This window comes from Neopelma chrysocephalum, unplaced genomic scaffold (genome assembly GCF_003984885.1).
Source record: "Neopelma chrysocephalum unplaced genomic scaffold, ASM398488v2 Primary Assembly neopelma1_122, whole genome shotgun sequence".
NCBI classification, from domain to species: domain Eukaryota; kingdom Metazoa; phylum Chordata; class Aves; order Passeriformes; family Pipridae; genus Neopelma; species Neopelma chrysocephalum.
The window spans coordinates 199,178-217,987 of NW_020897784.1; the positions used below are offsets into that span (position 1 = coordinate 199,178).

The 18,810-nt window shown below is 49.4% G+C and overlaps 1 protein-coding gene across 1 annotated transcript in view; it reads right to left on the bottom strand.

The window, feature by feature from the left end:
• Positions 1-233: 233 nt before the first annotated feature.
• Positions 234-18,810, bottom strand: part of PI16 (peptidase inhibitor 16) — a 21,880-nt gene continuing 3,303 nt past the window's right edge. The window contains exons 5-6 of the mRNA XM_027697741.1: positions 9,544-9,553; positions 234-324 (exon numbers count right to left, since the gene is read on the bottom strand). Coding sequence (XP_027553542.1) covers positions 234-324; positions 9,544-9,553 — 101 coding nt within the window. The remainder of the gene's footprint in view (positions 325-9,543; positions 9,554-18,810) is intronic.

The following is an 18,810-nucleotide window of genomic DNA, read 5'->3' on the forward strand; positions in this document are numbered from 1 at the left end:
CCTATTGCTTCCCTGGGAAAAGCTGGTGGAGGGCAGATATTAAAAAAAACCAAACCACTGAAGCTCCTGTGAGCAGCCTGGGAGGAGAGAAAGCCTGAACTCAAGCAAGGCCCTTCTGACGTGTCCTAAGCAAAACATCTGGCACCCCTGGAAGCGCCATCCAGCCAAGGGACACAGCTGTTTTATTCCACACAGCTCACAGCAAAATAGGGCTTGTGCTTCCAGAACATGGCTCAGCAGAAAGGATGAATTCTTGAAATGGGGAGTTGGATCTTTCTGCTGTTTATTGCCCCTGAAAACCCAGTTTGCTTTTGGGCTGCTCTGCTCCATCTCCTGGTGGGAGCCTTGGTCGGCTGCTGTAACCCCCCAGCCAGCAGCAGAGCCACTCTGGACTTGCACAGACATTCCTGAGAGCAGGATCAGGCCCCCAGGTTTGTCGAGGGTGGCTCTGGGAAATTTCCTTTCCTTAAAAGGACCAAGTTTGGCCAAGGCAGAGTTTGGATTGTGATTTCCTTTTTTCTTTTTTTTTTAAACCCGCCCCCCCACCCCCTTCGACTCAGAGCAAAACTTAAATTGGTGAGAACTGCCTGATTTATAGCTGCAGAAAACGCTGAGCTCTGTGTTTCCACAGGCCAGACCCGAGGGGAAAAACTTCCCCTATGCTGGACCATCCATGTGAGCAGCTTTACCACTCCAGGGACCACTTCTGGTAGGCAAAGAAGGGGTAAAAGGCAGTGAGATTGAATTTAGGCTTTGTAGGCCCCATCCTCAGGCTTTCCACAAATTGTTCCAATGGATATGGGGGCAAAAGTTTTGCAAGATCCTTGTAGGAACCCATCCAAGGGAGAGCTGATGCTGGAAGTTTCATGCACCATGGAGAACACGGTGTCCAGACACACCCTGATCTGATCCACCCTCTGCAACCCCACAGCTGGGCATCAGAAGAATGAACACCATTTATTTTCCTTCCTGCACCTCTCTCAGCCCCTAATTTCCCCCTGCTTTTTTTCTGTAGTACCAGTTTGTTATGGTGGAGTTGCTCGTAGCTACTGTTTAACTTCAATAATTGGCTGCTGCCAAAGGTGAGGCCTGGGAGGACAAAGCGAGGTGGCTGGTTTGTTATTGTAGGGTTGCTCATGGGCACTGAGCTGTGCTGTCTGGCTTTGCAGTTGGAAAGCCCACGAGATACGCAGGGTTTGGCATGCTAAGGTCGCTCACAAACAGTCCTGGCCACAGCAAATGTAAGAGAAGTAGCCAAGTGAAGGACACAACCAACACGCGCATGAAGCGAGGTCTGTGGGGTCTAAGAAGTGGCTGTTGTGTTGTTGAGGTGATGACAACCAAATATCACCCGGTTCTGGGAGGTCTGTGGGGTGGTGGCTTTGCAAGCACCTCTGCTGCTCATTCCCACAGCAGTGCTGTTCTGTCCTGTGGCTGCTGCCAGCACCTCAGTGTCACTGCCCTGCTGGGCTTGGGAACAGAGGACCAGCCTAAGGGAGATGGTCCTTCATCCCAGTCCAGGCTCTTGCAGGACCGGGCAGGAGGTTTCCCCTCACCTGCAAGACCATGACAAGCGTTGTGCTGCTTCCTCCTCCTCCTCTTCCTCCTTTCAGCTCAAGGGCTCTGCAGGGCAGCCACAGCCACCTTTGGCTCAGCCTTCAGTGTCTGGTTTGAACTCACGGGATGGTCTGTTCTGATGCTTCAGTGCCAGGAGTGGGGAACTGAAGCAGCTTTGCCTGGGCAGGGAGGTTCTGGGAGTTAAACCAAGAATTCAGGGAGTGGTTCTCCTGTCCTTCAGTCGTGGCATCAGCTCTGGTGAGGGGAATGGAGGTTACAGGGGCAGGTTGTGGCATCCTGGCACGTGGAGCCAGAGTGGCTTGGGAGCAGGCAGCAGGATGGGAGCAGGCAGCAGGATGGGAGCAGGATGGAAGCAGGCAGCAGGATGGGAGCAGGCTCATTTTCTTGCACCAAGTTTGACAACAGAGGCCTGAGCTTGGGTTGGGAGTGAAGGTACCCTGGGCATGCAAGAGAGAAGGTCCCAAAAGCCCAACTCAGAGCAAGAGCTTGGGTTTTACTGCTTATTGAGCAGTTCTCATGTGGAGACTTCACCAAAAGTCAGGTCAGGGGCTGATACCAATGTGATCAACAGCTTCAGTTTCTGGGAGAAGGATCAGGATAAGAACCTGGGAGCTGAGCAGGCCCAAAGGGAGTATATTTAGGATCAGCCTTCCAGCCACTCTACCTTGGAAGCACATTATTGCAGCTGAAGAGAGCTGGGATGGATGCAGAGGGACATGGATAAAGAGGCCTAGGAGGGCTTTGCTCCTTCTCCAAGCTGGCTGCACAAAATCCAAGCAGGTGATGAAACCCAACAACTCAGCAGCTCTCAGTCTCCCAGGAGTAAGAACAGAGATGAGGTCTCCAATAGCACTTCCCAGTTCAGTCTGGCCAGTTGTCCTACAGCCTTCTGGGGGTTGCCTCTGCTGTTTTCCATCCAAGAAACCCCTTCTCTCCCTGGCCCCATCAGCCATGTGCTGTTAACACACATTCACACTCCACCCCAGGAGTGGCTGCACCTCAGCAGAGATGTGAGGACACACAATGAGGTGTTGAACCCCAACACAGTCTCTGTTGTTCAACTTGCTCTTGTTAGTCCTGAAATCTTCCAGACTCTTCAGAGAGGCAGCAGCAAAAGAAGAGTCTGGCAACGAGCTCCCAGAGTAGGGAAACCTGAGCTAGTGGAGCCTGTGCTGGATCTGACAGCCAGGATCGGCCCCTGACCTGAGGCTGGACCCAGCCATGCCTGAGCACTGGGCGAGTTCCCATCTGGATCTCAGTTTTGCAGTCCGGGCCCTGCCCTGCCCAGGGGATTAGCGGGATGCGGTTCCCCGGGCGGGGGAAGGGGCTAATGAACAGAGGCAGGATAACGAAGCAGGTAAGGGCTTCCTGTACTTCGGGGCTCAGGAGGAAATCCTGCAGCTGGTGAATCTGGATACGATTAGTGTCCATTTCTCCCTGTGTAATCAACCCATCTGTTCATCCTTGCGCATCAGCCGCGCACGCCTCGTTGCAGGCAGATGCCTCCCGGGCACCGCTTTTATCCGTGTCTGCCACGGCCACTCCAGGCAGGCTGAGAACAAGGCTCGCTCTGAGCCGTGACGGCGTCTGCTCCCTCTCCCCGCCGGGATCGGCAGCGCAGGCCAGGCCAGAGGGAGTCCCGGGAGAGCTGCTCCAACAAACGGGCCGGGATCGCTGCAAACAGCGGGACCGAGCCCAGGAAAAGCCTCTGCTCCGGGGGGAGGGCGGGCGCCTCCTCCAAAGGGCTTTGAACAGGCGCTCCAAGAGATCGCTGTAACACAGAGATAAGCTCAGCTCTCCAGGCGCTGCCCGCTCGTCCGAGCTCGGCTTTACCACGGGCAGGTAAAGGTGGATTATGTTCGGTTGCTCGGCTCCAAAGCCTTGTTCATCCCACGGGATCCTGAGTGCGGGCTGTGCAGTCCCCACGTGGTCATGGAAGGATCTCAGTCCTGCTCTGTAAGAACGCTGTTAAAGTTGAGAAGTGCTGGTGCAGGATCCTGAGGATTCATTTCACCTTCTTTTCCTTGACAATCTTGTCCAACTATGCAAAAAACAGGTGGCAGCCCTGCATTGGCTTACAAATGTCAGGCCAACGTGCCAGTTTGGGCAGAAATGAAGTCAAAGGAGAAGCTGGTGTGTGGACCAGTGTATTTTTTTGTAATGCAGTGGCTCAGGCTTGCATGGTCCTTTATGGTCTTCTGAAAGGTCAAGCTTGGTGACAGAGTTGAGACAAAAATCTACAGGTTATAATTCCCAGTCCCAGTATCCTGTAGGACCTGCACTTACATGGGCTCTTGCTTGTGGTCACTGGAGTGTCCTGGGGGATCCATCAACCACATAAAGATGGTCCCTACCCCAGGCAGTTTCTGTGCTCAGGCCAGTTCTCTCCCTGTGTGGTGTTCAGGGACCCAGGCACCTGATCCTGCCATTTGCTGAGTGCCAAAGTGTCATTACAGCCAGGAACAATTTGAGGAATGCAGCACAGGTTAAACATTTAATTTGCTTTCAAGGCCTACTTGTTGCTTCATTCCTAAATGCAACCTGTCCTCAGCCCCTATTATTTTGCCCTGGTCTGCTCTTTGGGTCCTAAATCTTCTGGGTTTTGTTTGGTTTGGAATGCACTGATTTACCACTAAGGAATAAATGAAAAGCAAAAGAAAACAGCAGCAGTTGTTTGCACAGGCCCTATATTGTTCTGTGCTCTGCTGCTACTGAAATAGGAGTGATAAATCCTACTCCCTGGAAAGAGAGAGGTTTTTGGGTGGTGGCTGTGTGCAAACAAGGCCAGGGAAGATAAACAAGAAGAAAAAAACTGGGTTTAGGAAATGACAGTTGAGGATGGTCAATCAACAGATGCTTCAAAGCCAACCAAAACACCATCAATTAGCAAAGCCATATTAATATTATTTCTCCAAGGCATTTTTGCATCCACAAAGAGGGCCAAGGGCTGGATCTATGTAATGGTATCTGTGGTCAAGGTTGGCTGCAATTAGGAATCTGTGCCATTCCTATGTTATAGGGGGGAGTTTTGTAAAGAACTTTGCATGTAGAAAATCTGTCCACAGTTCCAGAAGGGCTCAGCCAAAAGGGTGATGAAAATCTGCCTGTTGGTGTCCTTGTCAGAACTGCTGGAGGTGGGAACATTTGCTAATCTTGCTTATTTTAAGGGCCCTGCTTTCAGCAGCAGTTCAGTTCTGAAAATGCAGCTCTGAAAACTCAGCCCTTGAGAGTCTCACACAATACAGACTAGACTAAAGAGGGATGAATTTTTCAGACTGTAGGTTCTTGCCTGCCTAATTATGATTTTCAGCTTCTTAAGATTAGGTCTTTGCATTGTATAAATGTGACACAGAAGAAATAGCTGTGACATTGCCTTTGCTGTTCCAGCTGGGGAGGAACTCAGCTAAACCTGCAGAGTTTCAGAGCTTGCAGAGCTGATGTGGAAGGGGAATTTAGTTTCACATTTGGAAATCAAACTCAGTTCCCTGAGCAATCTAAAATGTCATGATTTCTCTTCTGTCCAGGTCACCCAGGATGGCCTGGGAACAGTGTCACTCTTCAGGGGTACCTTTGGCACCCTGATGCAGTGCAAGGTCAAGAAAGGTTTCTGTGTCAAGGCCTTCTGCATCAGCTCCAGTGGTTACATCTCTATTGGAACCTTTCAGTAGGTTTAGACCTTCTCTGTGGGTTTTGACTTCCCTGTTCAGCTGCCTCCATAGACACATAAGATGCTTGAAGCTGCATAAAATGGCTTTTGGATGAAGTCAGGACTGGCCAAAGTCTAAAAAGGTTTGGCTTGCAGGATTCATGCAGCTCCAAATCCAGTCTGGGATGGGTCCCAGTGATGTGGAAAGTGAAGCCACCTCTCACTTTAGCAGGCAGAGTGCTCTCTGCCATCTCTGCCACCATCCATCTTCTGGAAGAGGGAGGAGAAACTGCCTTGTGTGCAAAGCATCCTTTAGAGCAGGGTGGGACGTGGGTCACAAACAGACTGCTGGGCATGTAGCAAAAAGACCAGCAAAGTTGTCAAAAACCCCAGTTTGGATTTCTGTGTTTCCTTGGTCTGGAGCCCCAGAGCTGTGTCTGTGAGAAGGCAGCTCCACCTTCATCCTTGGTGGGAGAAGCAGGCAGGGAAGAGCTTGGATGGACTCTGCCCGTTTTTACCTCAGAAGTGCTGCAGCAATAGTATGAATAATGCATGTAAGTTCAATTCTTTTCTCTCTGGCTGAGGGCAAGGTGTCCCAGCTGATAAGAACTGGGAGCCCAATCTTGTTAAAGCCAGTGTTAGACTTAGACCTTCATGAGATCTACTGCCTCAAGCAATTCCATTGTTCAAAGCACATTCGGTTAATTAGTACATTAACTAATTAACCTTCTCAGCATCCCAGGTAGGGAATATCTGTCTCCCAAAGAAGGAAACAGAAGCAAAGTGACTCACTAGGACTGGATGCAGGAGCTCAGCAATGCAGCTGTCAAGTCTGGGTTTTTTCCCTTCCCAAATGATTTTATTGCTGCTGAGGGTGCCTTGTGCACATAGTTCCCTCAAGACAGAAATGAAGGAGTCCCAAAAACTCCCAAGAGAGTGCTCAGGCCCAGCGAGGAAAAGTACCACTGGCAGACCATCCAAATACCCAGAGAAGGCAATTTGCTTCACCCACATGCCCCAACTGAGGAATAAAAAGCCAGTACCACTTCTCATTCACCAGGAAAGTTTTTCTCACCACCAAATGGCTAAACCCCGTTACCTTCTCACTCACATTTTCGTCCACTCTAAATTTCATGACCCAGAAGCAAAATGGCCAATGTGGGGAGGAGAGAGCATGTGAGAGATGACAGTGGGGCTGTGTTTGTAGAAGCTCGCTGGGATGTGATCAGACCAGAAGGGTAAGCCCCAAAGAGGCTCCAGCAAACAGCCAGAGGGGAAACTTTGATGCTGAGGAAGTCCTCCGACTCAAACACATGATGGTGAGCAGCTGATTTCCACAGCTTTGCAGCGTGGTAGGAAAAAACCCAGGGCTAAAGCACAAGGGTAGAGTTCTCTGGCTTGCAAGATCCATGACAGCATCACAGACCCTTTCTCACGAGTTCTGGTCACAAACAGAAAAGGGAGGCTTGTTCTCCCCACCCAGCTCTGACCTGAAGGCAGAGAGAGTTCTGTGCTCTGCCTACTATCAAATGACAGTCCTTGGCAGCAAGGATGTGTGTGTGGAACAAGAACCAACTCCTGCATGCAGTGATATGTCCCAGAAGAAGAGAGTCTCCCAGGGCTTAATTATGGGGCCGTGTGCTCACCAGCCCTTTGCTCCTGGCTTCCAACCAGCCCAGGCAGTCACAGCCCTGCCCACTGGAAGCTCAAACAGGAATGTCAAGGGTGTGCCTTGAATGGGAGCACAGCAACAGCACCTGAGAGCAGAAAGCACCAAAGCAAGAGGCCTGTTCTGTAGAAGGGACTCCTTTCATGACCATGTCTTAATCTACCACCAGTTTACTAAGCCCACAGCAGCCCAGATTGGAGGCTGCAAAAATATCTCCCTTGCAAAATCCTCCCTTGCCCTTTGTGAAGCTCCAGCATTTTAATCATATTCACACCTCCCTCTCCTGACACAAACCGTCTCAGCTCCCTCAGTAACCCAGGTCCACAAAACCTGTGCATTCCTGATCTCATTCCCTTGCTTACACAGTCAACATTCTCCCCTGCATAAGCCTCCCAAACACCCCCCTTTGTTTATTCTCTGTATTCCCATCTTTCACCCTGTGCACTCCTCCATTTATATTGAATAAACAACTAGTGCAGAGAGGCTATAGACAATTTTGGGTGTGCTGTTGATATCTTCAGCAATCCCAGCCCTAATTCCATATTGCTTCATCTCAGGACCACCAGGAAGGTGCTGCCTAGTTGATCCAGGGACCCTGTTATTGGGACTGTCTCGTAAATGTATCTTGTTCTGTTGTGTTCATATTTACTTAGAATAAAGGTCAAAATAAGAGTTCCTCAGTTTGTCAGGGGGTTTCTAGAAGAGAGTATTGGTGCCAGAGCAGCTGAAATTGTTTTTCATTCTTAGCTTCAACCTGACATGCTGCATGTGGCCATCCTTATCTATTGCTATAATTATCCAGAGCCCTTTGGTCTTCATCCTGCAACTTGTCTTGCTGCTTCTCCTGGAAGAGTATTGCACGAGAAATGCACTGTTCTTTCTGTGCAAAGGCATTTTCAAGCAAGCCTTGCCTTCCCAAATCCTAGTAAAATTAACCAGACTTGAATCTCTTAAATGTCTTCAAAGTTCCCAGACTTCAAGGTTAATCTGAAGTGCATAAACCTACCTCTGAGGTCACATGGCTCTAGACCAAATCCATAGAGAAGTCAGGATATCCCGGGCAGGCTCTCAATAGAGTTTTTTACGGGTGATGCTTATTTTCAGGAATATTTTAATGAGCCTAATCAATCATAGCAAATTACTAAGCAATAAATCCATAACAATTTTCACCTGGACATCTTAGGTTACTTTGCAGGAAGTTGGTGGGGATCAGATAGTAAGGAATAGTGGTTATTAAAAACAGTCTTAAGATTTCAGCTTTCTTCACAGGATAACTCAAGATGTTGGCATTCTGCTTCTGCTTGGAATTACCCTGCAGAGGAATTTCCTTTCCCACTGACCAGCTAAAGCTGAGCAGGTCCAACCTCCAACACTTAAATTTATCCCATGTGAATATGCCAAAAAGTGCCTTGTCCAATTAACAACCTTCCTTAAAGGATTTTCCTACAAGTCCTGTAACAGCTTCAAAGATGTGCTAGGTTTTGGCATTTCTAGCTCCCTGCATCCTTAGGGCACTGCGAACTCCTACCCATCCTAAATCCTGGGAATAGTCCTGATTTTCACCGCTTGTCCCACATACAGAAGTGGAAAGCCCAGGGGGTGTTGGTTTGTGTCCTCCTAAGGGTTTTTCCATGCTGGGTACTCTCAAACAAGGTCATGAGGGTTTTTTGCCTTGCTCTGAAACCTCTCCTTGTTTTTTTTTTGGTCAGGATTTGAAGGGATTTAATGTTTGTGGTCAACGGTGGGATTCACCTGTGCATCTTGTTGGATGCTAACTGGGAGCTCAGCCCTGTGCTTTAGGGAACGAGGGTGCAGTGAAATGCCTCTCTGGTTCCCCAAGACGATGGGCAGTTGTGGTGCTGGTCCGTGGAAGGGCAGAAAGATAAAAGTCATGGAGCTTATGCGAGGCTTTTTGCAGGCACAAGGCCGTTCTGGACAGAGCCCCCGTTTCTGGGGCAGGCTCATCCTGACGGGACTGAGCAAGGAGAGCTTGGGTTGCTCCTCCCGCCGGTGCCGTTCGGATCCGGGTTGCAGAGGCCGTGCTGTCCCCGAGGCCTCCTCGCCCACACCGGGTTCCTCTCCCCCTCCCTGCGGGTGTTATTTACACCATTTCCTGCCCAGGGAAGTTTAGGAGTTTGACGTTACTGGGTTGGTTTCCGCTCTCCCGCCTGGTTCCCATCGGGAGCTCTGGCAGAGCCCAAGCCCTGCGGTGCCGGCAGCGGCCGGGCAGGACCCTGCCCATGCCAGCGGGCGGGATGGAGGTGCCAGCCAGGCCCAGGGAAGGAAGTGTAACCCCTGTCAGGCCGGACAACTCAGGCTCAACCGGCCTGGGAGGGCTGGAAAAGCCGACTCCATGTCCATCCCTCCACCCCAGTCCTGCTGCAGGGCTGGACGGGAGGAAGGGAGGACGCGCCCGGGCATCGCTGCAGAGCTTTTGGGTTCCTGCCGAATTGACGCCCTCCCTTCTCCCTCCCTCTCCTCCCCATCCTTCCCTCCTGGCCTGCGTCTCCCCTCCCTTCCCTTCTCCCTCCCATCCCGCAGCAAACAAAATGGCTGCTCCATGGCCATTTTGTTTTCCGTCTGGAAGGGGGAAGCCGGGACGCTGGGACTTGGCTCTTTTTTGGAGGCTGCGGCCATATTCGAGCCCAACTCTCCCGTCTCTACGTGGCACCGGCTGTAGCGAGAGCGAGAGAGAGAGAGAGAGAGAGGGAAAAAAAAGCAAAAAAAAAAAAAAAGGACCTTTTGGAACGAGCCCAAAGTCAGAGAGTGGGTAGTTTTGGCGTATGTTGAGCACTGAAAATGCCTGGAATTGCCAAAGTGAGCTTTTGTGTTAGCAGCGTAAGGCTACTCGGTGCACGCAGAGTCGCAGGGCTGCACGGAATAGCCGGACGGAAAGGTTTGTTCGCTATATTCAATAAAACAGCCCTCCTTTCTCCTGGATTTATAAAGTACCAGAGAGCACTGTTGTCTAATTTGTTTTTTTGGACGGGCGGATGGTTTTACACATTGGCTTGGTATGATCAGAGCCGGTCATTGCCGGACGGTAGCGTTTTAACCTGTTGTGTGTCCTCTTGTTTTTGGTGAATACGATATCTGACCTTTCCACTGAGCTGGCAGTGCCTGGATTTAGCTGATGTAATCCGGAGGATATTTTTTTTAGGGATTTTTTTTTTTTTTTTGGTTTATTTTGTTTGTTGCCTTCTTGCCTTGAAAGTTTTCATCTCAGGAATAAAAAAAAAAAATCTCAATTTAAATATTAAAAGCAATAGCTGTTCTTGGCTTTTTAAGCCCTTGCTTTTCTCCTAAGGCTGGAGCTGAACTGTGATAACAACCTGTTTACTGCACTCTGTGTGTATCCTGCACACGTTAAGGTGTGATACACAACAGAGACGCCATCAACAGTAACACGCCTTGAAAGTTTAAGGCAACTTGGTGGCGTCGCCATAAAATTTTGCACAGAAACGTGGCAAAAATACCAGAACTTGTGCCAAATAAAAGCGATTTTTTTTTTTTCCCCAAGTGATTCTGCATTTCCTTCAGTAGCCTGGATGTCTTGGATGTGGTAGTCACGTCGTTTCGTTCATGGACGCTCCGAGGAGCAGATCTCTGTCCGGTGGCATGGGGGGATCGGGCTCTGATAAGGCAGCATTGTTGGAGTGATCGTCCCACCTTTCCTTGAGTGGCTGTCCAGACATGTGGAGAGAAGGAGACAGAGAGGAGCTGGGAAGGAGAGCAGAAAGAGGTGAAATCGCTTTTCTTGCACAGAAAGGTATTTGCCTCCATATCTCCTTGGCTTGTTTATGAACAGACAATACAGGGAATTGCACGGGTGATGGTGGTCCCGGAGCCGGGGCTGCTTGGGCGGGCACTGGGCGGGTGGTTCGTGTTGAAAATTAAATATTTTCGTCCAAATCTACGTTAGAGGTGGACGTTACCTACACACCTTTCATGAGCAGCTTTTCCATGGAGGAAAACAGTATTAATTAGAAGGGTTTTACAAAATATTACAGAAAAGGTTCTTCTTTCTTTAGATGTTTGAGTTAACCTATAGAATTGAGTACAGAACAGGTAAAAATAAGCCTGAAAGATTTTTTTTGTCTTATGTTTAGTGTTTGGAGAAATTACTCTGTGGAATATAATTATCGCCTGTCTTTTGTAACAAAAATTCTTGGATTTTTTTTTTTGCTTCAGGAGAGGATGAATTACATGCAGATTTACAAGGAAAATACACAAACGTTTAGAAAAACCATTACCTTTGTGGCCACCTCTAATAATGTATTTAAGAAGGTTTAATAAAAGATAAGTCACATAACAAGCAAGTTACAGATGCCTGTATTATAGATAAAAATATCGGATTCATTAATGATAATCCAGATGTTTAGAAACATCTGATGGGACTCAAGACAACCCATAAGAGGTGACCAGCTATTTATTAAGATACCTGTTAATTGTTTAATAATAAATGCCGTGACGAAGTTGATGTGAAATGCTCACTATGTCATTAAAGTGTGTGGAGGAAAAGCATTGCTAAGAGGCAGGGGCTGTTGCAGGATTGAACTTGAAATATTTTTACTTCTATTTCCCCTTCCCTATTCACGGTACCTTTGATTAACTGTTTCAAAGCGCAATATTTAATACCAACTTTAGGATCGAGTGCCTGGGAGGGCGGTCAGCCTTGCTTTGCCGAGAGGTTCACCCGGCCTGGGAGAAGTTAAAAGCAACTTGTCCCTGTGGCTAGTTTGGCAAATGTCACTTTTTTTGCTTTCCCGTGGCAAAGGGTCGGCCCAAGGTGGTTTTTTGGGCTGTTTTCTGCTTTTTGTGTGAGCGGGTTCCTCACTCCAGCCGGTCACGCGTGGCTCCGAGCGGCGCTGGACATGGCTGCACATCCCGGCAATGCCGGGGAGTTACCGAAACCTTCCACGCTCGTTTTTTTGCTTATTTTGGGGTTGGGTTTCAATTTTATTTTTTTTTTTCCCCTTCTGGTCTGTTTGCTTTGTGTTTTTCCACCCCGGCGAGGTGTCGAGGCGAGGACGTGGAGCCGCTGCCGGGTCCCCTCCGGGCAAAGCCAAGGGCACAAAATGGCCACATTCAGCCATTTTGTGCCGGCGCCGCCGGGCGGCTCCATGGACACCAGGGCCGGGCCAGCCCCAGCCCAGCCCGTGCTCTGGGAGGCTGAAAATCCTCTGGGAGACTCAGGGCCCTGAATTCCCACTGAGAATTCCTGCCTGTCCCCGGCACGTTTTGGCACCGACGCGCGGGACCGCGGCTGCACAAAGGCTGAAAGCAGTGTCAGCTTTTAAAGCAGCGACTTTGTTGTTTTATGGTTTCCTCCTCCCCCCTCCTCCATTTCATTCAGTGCTCCTTAATAAACCAGATCAGCTCCTCAAAGCTTCGGAGCCTTTCCAGCTACTCTCCAAGGTGGGCTCCCTCCTTCCCTGTTTTAAAGGCAGAGACTTGGCTGTGCTCGGGCATCTTTGGTCTGTAGATGCTTCAAAATTTGGGGGGCAACACCTTGGGTTGTTTGCTGGGGTCATCATGAGCCACCCTGAGCCCTGCTAAATGAGGAACAGTTTAGGTCACCTCTTGATCCTAAAATGGAGTCTGAAAGCTGGACTGGAAATACCATTTTTATGCCGGCCTGGAGGATCTTGCTGCGAAGAAACATATTAATCCTTCACCTGCTAATTTTCCTCACCCCTACAAGCACCTCTAGACAGCGAGACCATGCGGTGACACGCTCTGAGCCCAGGGAACTTCCTGCAGTCTCAAAGAGTCCGATCAAGTGTTTTCACAAAAATCAAATTTTGGCATTTTGAAGGATTCCTATGAATCTGGAAGGGGAAAATTACAGAGCTGCTACCTTAAAGCCTGCACAGAAAAAGGTGTTTTTCAAAGAGGTCTACTTCTTGACAATCAAGTATCTGAAAATCTTCAAAAAATGGGCTTAAAAAACCCACAAGGCTCATTTCAGTGGTTGGCGTGGGATTTTTGCTGAGAATCTTGGTAGACATGGAGTTTGCACGAATCTGGTGGCTGAATGGATATATGACTAATTCATAATGCCTCGTTGTGAAACCCCAGCAGGGTTTTACCACTGAGCTGTCAAAGGCAGTCGGGAGAGGTGGAGGGATATGCTCCTGTCCTAACCTGGTTAGGCTGGCCCAGGTAAACCTTTGCCTGGCAGTGTGACCAGAGACTGGAGTCAGACCTCCCAAGGCTTCACCACGGACTCTCTGTGTGATCTTTGGGAAATTTTCGCACCTCTCTGCTTCTCCTTCTTTCCCCATCTTTTGTCTTGATGGTTTAGACCATGAGCCATCAGGAGAGGGTGTTGCTGTCTCTGCAATTTGTATGGGACAAACAAGTGTGACAAATTATACTAAGGGTAGGATGCTCTTAGTGATCCTTACTGGGCACAGTATTTCTAAAATCCTCCTGTTTGACTCCTTTCTTCACAGATCCTGGCAAGATCAGGATTGCAGAGTCAGCAGCTGGGTATTCCCAAAACCTATATTCATTAAGACAATTATTATAATTAAATCTTCTGTTTTCAGGATTACTTATAGAAGTCAGAAGGGATTTTTTTTTTCCTCTCTCCATGTATAATTACATCTGTGTGATCTCAGAGTTATTTAATGTAATTTCCCACCCACAGTTTGAGATTGGCCCAAATGCCTGTACTCTGCAATGGTATCAAGAGTGACCTTTTAAATGCCTGGCCTAGACATCTGGCTTATATGCTTAAAATATAAACCACCAGATTGGGAATCAGGAAAAATTGTTCCTCTAGGTCAGTTGCCAAAAGTCTCAGTACCAAGAAGGACGAGCATCCTCTGCTTCTGTGTATCACCCAGGAATCATCTGGGCCACCCATCTCCTCTACCAGTCCTCTACCAGTGCAGCATCCACTGGTTTTCTTGCCACCATGGCTGGTGTTGCACTTGCTGAGAATAATGAGCAACCTCTGTGCACCACTCTCTGTGCTGATATAACAGGAAAAACAGTATTTCCTGTCAGCAGGCTGTTTGGGATGGACGGTACCTGGCCCTGTGGATGGGCTGGGTATTAAATGCTGTAGGAATCAGCCCTGCCACCTTGGTTTTTTGACATTGTTTGTACCCTGTCACACCAGGAGAGGCCTGGGCCAGATGGCCTGGCACAGTGGGTCGTTCCTCGTGAAGGATCAGTTTGTCAAAGGAAATTAAGAGAATTACCTGGGCTGTGTTGGACGCCAGTGAGGAGGACTCGTGGAAAGCTCTGCAAAGGAATGGGGTACTTCCCAAACCTGCTGCAAAGATCCCCTTGTACCCCAGGCCACCCTAAACTCTCACAAGGATTCCAGCTACAGTAGTTCACCAAACCTTTGGGAATCTTACTTATTAAGGCTGTTGGCTGTTATCTGTGGAAGCACAAAGCATTAGACAGCTTTTGTCCCTTTGGGGACTTCTGCCTTAGCCCCCTCCTCTCCCACTGCAGCACGTTTGAGGGGGCTGGGGACATCTCCTGTTGAGCTCCTATGGGAAGTTGTCTTTGGGTCTCTGCTGTGATGCACGTGCTTGGCGTGCTACTGGTGGCTCCCTCATCATTATGGCTTCCTTTAATCTCCAAGGGGAATTCTTTCTCATTGCAAAAGAACCCTCACACGTTTCTTTTCAACTACCAGCTTAATACCTTGCATCTGTATTTGGGTGTACAGAGAATGAGAAAGTCTCAGAAGGTGAGCCAAGGGCTTGGGGGGAAGCCAGTCTGTCTGGATCCATGCTAATACCTCCTGGCTGGGCTGCAGCATTAGAGGGACAGCACGGCTGCATGTTGCACTCATTTGTTTAGGAAATAAGATCTGCCTTGATGTACTCGATACCATTACATTTGCAGCCTAAAAGCTTCCTTGTACTCAGTTATTTCTAATCTGCTCAATTCCCTGGAGTGCACAGCAGCTAAATTGATGGATTCTCTTATCTGGCCTGGCAGGTTTGTTCTAGATACGCTGTGTGTTCAGGAGGTGAGGTCAGCCTGGCTGGCTGGGCTTGGCGTTGCTGCAGTTTCTCGAGAGCTCTGCTATCTCCATGTGTGGCCCCGGGCTCCAAGGGCAGGGCTGCTGCTCCCGGATGCCCTTGGGTGCATAAAGTTTGCAGCCAGTGAGACTGCAAGGTAAGGGCTGGTCCAAGTGGGCTGCAGGAGGTTTAAAGAAGGAAGGAGCGCTCCAGGACAAGGTTGGATATGACTCTCCTTTCCCCTGACGTGATGAATTCTGATGATTTTTCGTGTGTTTCTCCTCACAGGAGCCACAGAGGAGCAGATGCCTGGATAAGGATCATCTGAGTGCCTCAGGCTGCCACGGTCCCAAGCTGTCCTTGAGGCTGAGGTAGTAGATTGAATAGTTGTGGAGTCTGGTCCTCCCTTTGAGCTAACTATACAATCTACTGTCTTTCCTAAGGAGACAGTCAGGTCTTCAGGTCTTATCATCTACTTCTACACCAAGTTCTCATCATCTACTTTGACACTCAGCGTAAAGGCAGATGGTGCAAGGAAAGCAAATCTGTGAATCTGCTGCGTCCCTGAGTCGGGCAAGTCCTCCGTTCTGCTCTGTGGAGGTGAGGTAGTAGGTTGTATAGTTTGGTGGGAGGGATTTGATCCCATTTCAGGTGATAACTATACAGTCTATTGCCTTCCTTAAAGAGCAGCAAAAGCGCTGGAGGAGCTCCTGAGGCATCGCTTCTTTCTCTTGAGGATCCTAAAACACAGCGTGGCACTGTTGAACAGCTCAGTGGGTCTTCTCTTACAGCATCCAGGATTGCATTCTTCCAGGAACTGCTCTGTGCCTCAGGCACCTGAGCATGGAGCCACCTGTTTAATGGGTGCAGGAGAAGCCGTGAAATGGGTCTGTGCATCAGCTCCTGGTGTTCAGTTCTACTCCCTTTTTGCAGGAGATGAGCTCAAGTTGTAAAGTGTTTAAATCTGTTTTTCTTTTCTGGTCTGTCAGGGCTGGAGGGGAGCAGATATTTTGGTACAAATGGGACAGATTTGAGCTCACGACTTAAGTTGGTTTCACCCAGTTCTGAAGTTTGGGTAAGAACCAGACCCAAGGTCAAGCTTAGCCTGTGGACTCAGAGCCCCAGGAGCTGAGCAGATCTGGCTGCTTGGCCCCTGCTCAGGAAGTGCATTTTGTTTTGGACAAGTTCCCAGCTGTCCCATGGTATGGAGTTACAGGGTGGTTCTTTGTGATCTGATAATTCCTATCAACATAACTCGCTGACATGCAAACCCTGGCAAGGAGGTTTGGGCTCCTGGGTATTTACACAGGATAAGCCAACGATTCAAACTAAAAACTTGTCCCAAAGTGAGACAAATAAGGAAGAGACATGAGCCAAAGGGAGTAAGTCCTAATCTTTCTGGGTTCTCCCAGGCAGGTAGCACGTCTGACAACAGACATGTGAGAAGAGGTCACGCTTCAGAGCTCTGGCCCTTGGCAAGGAACAGGGAATTGTTAATTCCTCTCTTTCTTAGGAGCAGATGGGACTATCCCTCTGCCATTTTCCAAAGTAAGCAGGATCAAGACCATGAGTGGAGCTGTAACACGATCAGGGCCGCACCAGTTCTACAAGACCAAAAGGATATTTCAGGCCATTATCAGGACCATCTCACTGCCAGGGAGACACGTGAGACCCGAGACACCCGGGAGCGAGGGCGAGCAGAGGACACCTTCTCAGATGAAGTGGGAGGGAGAGAGCTGCAAAGAGAAATGGGAGCCCTCAAATTTCACCCTGAGCAGACACACAGGGACAGCCAGACCTGACTGCTTGGGCTGTGGGACTTCCCCAGAATGAAGCAGCTCGTTTAAGGCTCCTCTGCTGGGATGGGGCGTAGCTGCAGCGAGGCTGGGACACAGCTGGTGGGTGGGGATGCTGCAGTGTGTAGCAGGGAAGGAATGCAGCCCTCTCTCCATAAATCTGGCTTTTCAGCACTCCTGGAGACTTGCTGTGCAAAACTACAGCTTGGTGCTCTCAGCTGCATTACTATCCTCTAGCTGCTTGCTAAGGGGCAGAGCTCCTGCCCACAAATTGCTTGGAAGGTGCCAAAATAGCACCACAAGCATGGGAACAGAGCGGCATATCCACTTCATATTTAAGGGGTATCCCCTCAAAAAGAACTAATCCTGTGTGTCCCTGGTGGAATCAGCTCAGTCCCCCTCCATGGCATCGATATTAATGCAGAGAATCTCAAGCAGTGAAACTGTGTGAGCTGGAAGCCATGAATAAAATATTACTGGAGATACTCTCTTGTGAAAATAAACTTGGTTTGACTTGTTTAAAGGTGTCTTTATTGCCTTGAAGTCAGCTTGGTTGGTGAACTGGGACCTCCAGAGGGGTGGCTGCTGTTCCTGTCTGACCAAAACCCTGAGCATGAAAGGGAAGCCACAGCCAGGACACGAGGAGGATGTGGGGCAGACTGGGTTGGCCAAGCAGCTGAGACCATGTGTTTTAACTGTCAGGAGGGACTTTCTTGAGGCAACACAAATTCTACATGAAGCCTCAGCTCCTTCACCCTCAATCAGCTCAAGGGCTGCAGGTTGGGCTTCTCTCTGCCCTGGATAGTCCCTGCTATAAGCATGTTTATAATGGATACAGCACCAGGAGAACACAGGGACTTCCAGGGTCCACTAACCCCAACTGGGGCTCAGAAAGCAGCCCAGGCAATATTTAATTTCTCCAGTGCTTCCTGGCACAAGGGGAAGGGCAGCCTCTGCCCAGGAGGGCAGTGAACAGGGTGGCCAAGCTTATATCAGTGGATATCTGGGACTCTCACCTGACTGACTGGCCAGGATCCCACAGCACATCTCAGTGGGGCAGCAATATCATCCCTGACCACTGGCACAGAGCGACAGACACCTTCTTTTAGGAGACAGCAGCCAGGAAGCAACATGAAGAAAGGTGGGTTCCCTCCAGGACACTGTGGGAGGAGAGCACTTTCAGCACAAACACTCCAAGGGAATATTTGGCAGCTCGATGGATCTACCAGCACCATGACCCCAGATGCAAATCCCCCAGGACAGTGTATGTGTTCACCCCAACCCTTCCAACCCACCATGTTCAGGGGAGGCTTCAGGAGCTGAAGCCAAGAAACCTCCTGTCGCTCAACCAGCAGCAGAGATGTCCCTGTCCCTGCTGGGAACAGGCCTCAGAGGTGGAAAGAACCAAGCAGGTGGGGCTCACACAGCAGCCAGGCCATATAAACCCCCAAAAATCGCATGATTTTAACCCAACTCACCCCAACTCCTGGTTAATGCCTTCTCCTCCTCCCACCACACATGGCTGTGGGGCTGCAAGGACCTGGCAGCATCTTCGCCAGGGTCACCCCAATACCAGGGGTGCCAACGCCAGAAATGGAGTGGAAATGCTGTTAAAGTCTCCCTTGAACGTTTTGTGTCCTCCCCTGTGCTCCACATCAAACCCTGCCCCTGTCTAGGCCCCCTAATTTAGGATTAAACCAAACCCCCCCCAATGCCTGTGTGAGAAGGGCTCAGCCCCGCTGTCCTGGGGTGCAGGGGGAAGAGGAAGGCGGATTTCCTCCTGGTTTGGAGTTTTCTGCTTCAAGGAACTCTATAAATAGGTCCTTGCACAACAGCATGTCTCCAGAAGTCAAAACCTGAAGGAAAACAAAACTCAACAGTCTTCACAAGGTTCACTAGCCCCAAAATAATGATAAAATACTCAAATCCTAAAATTATTTTGGAGGCTGTTAATTAACAGCACCTCAGCGGCTCTTAACGGGGAAGGGAGGGGGGTGGGGGCGGTTCCAGCACTGCAAAAAATCAGGTGTGATTCTGTGACTTTAAAACACTGGGACACACATGTTGACTGGGAACCCCTCTGAGCTGGGCAGGGTGGGAGTGGGGGATTGTCTGAACCAGCACAGC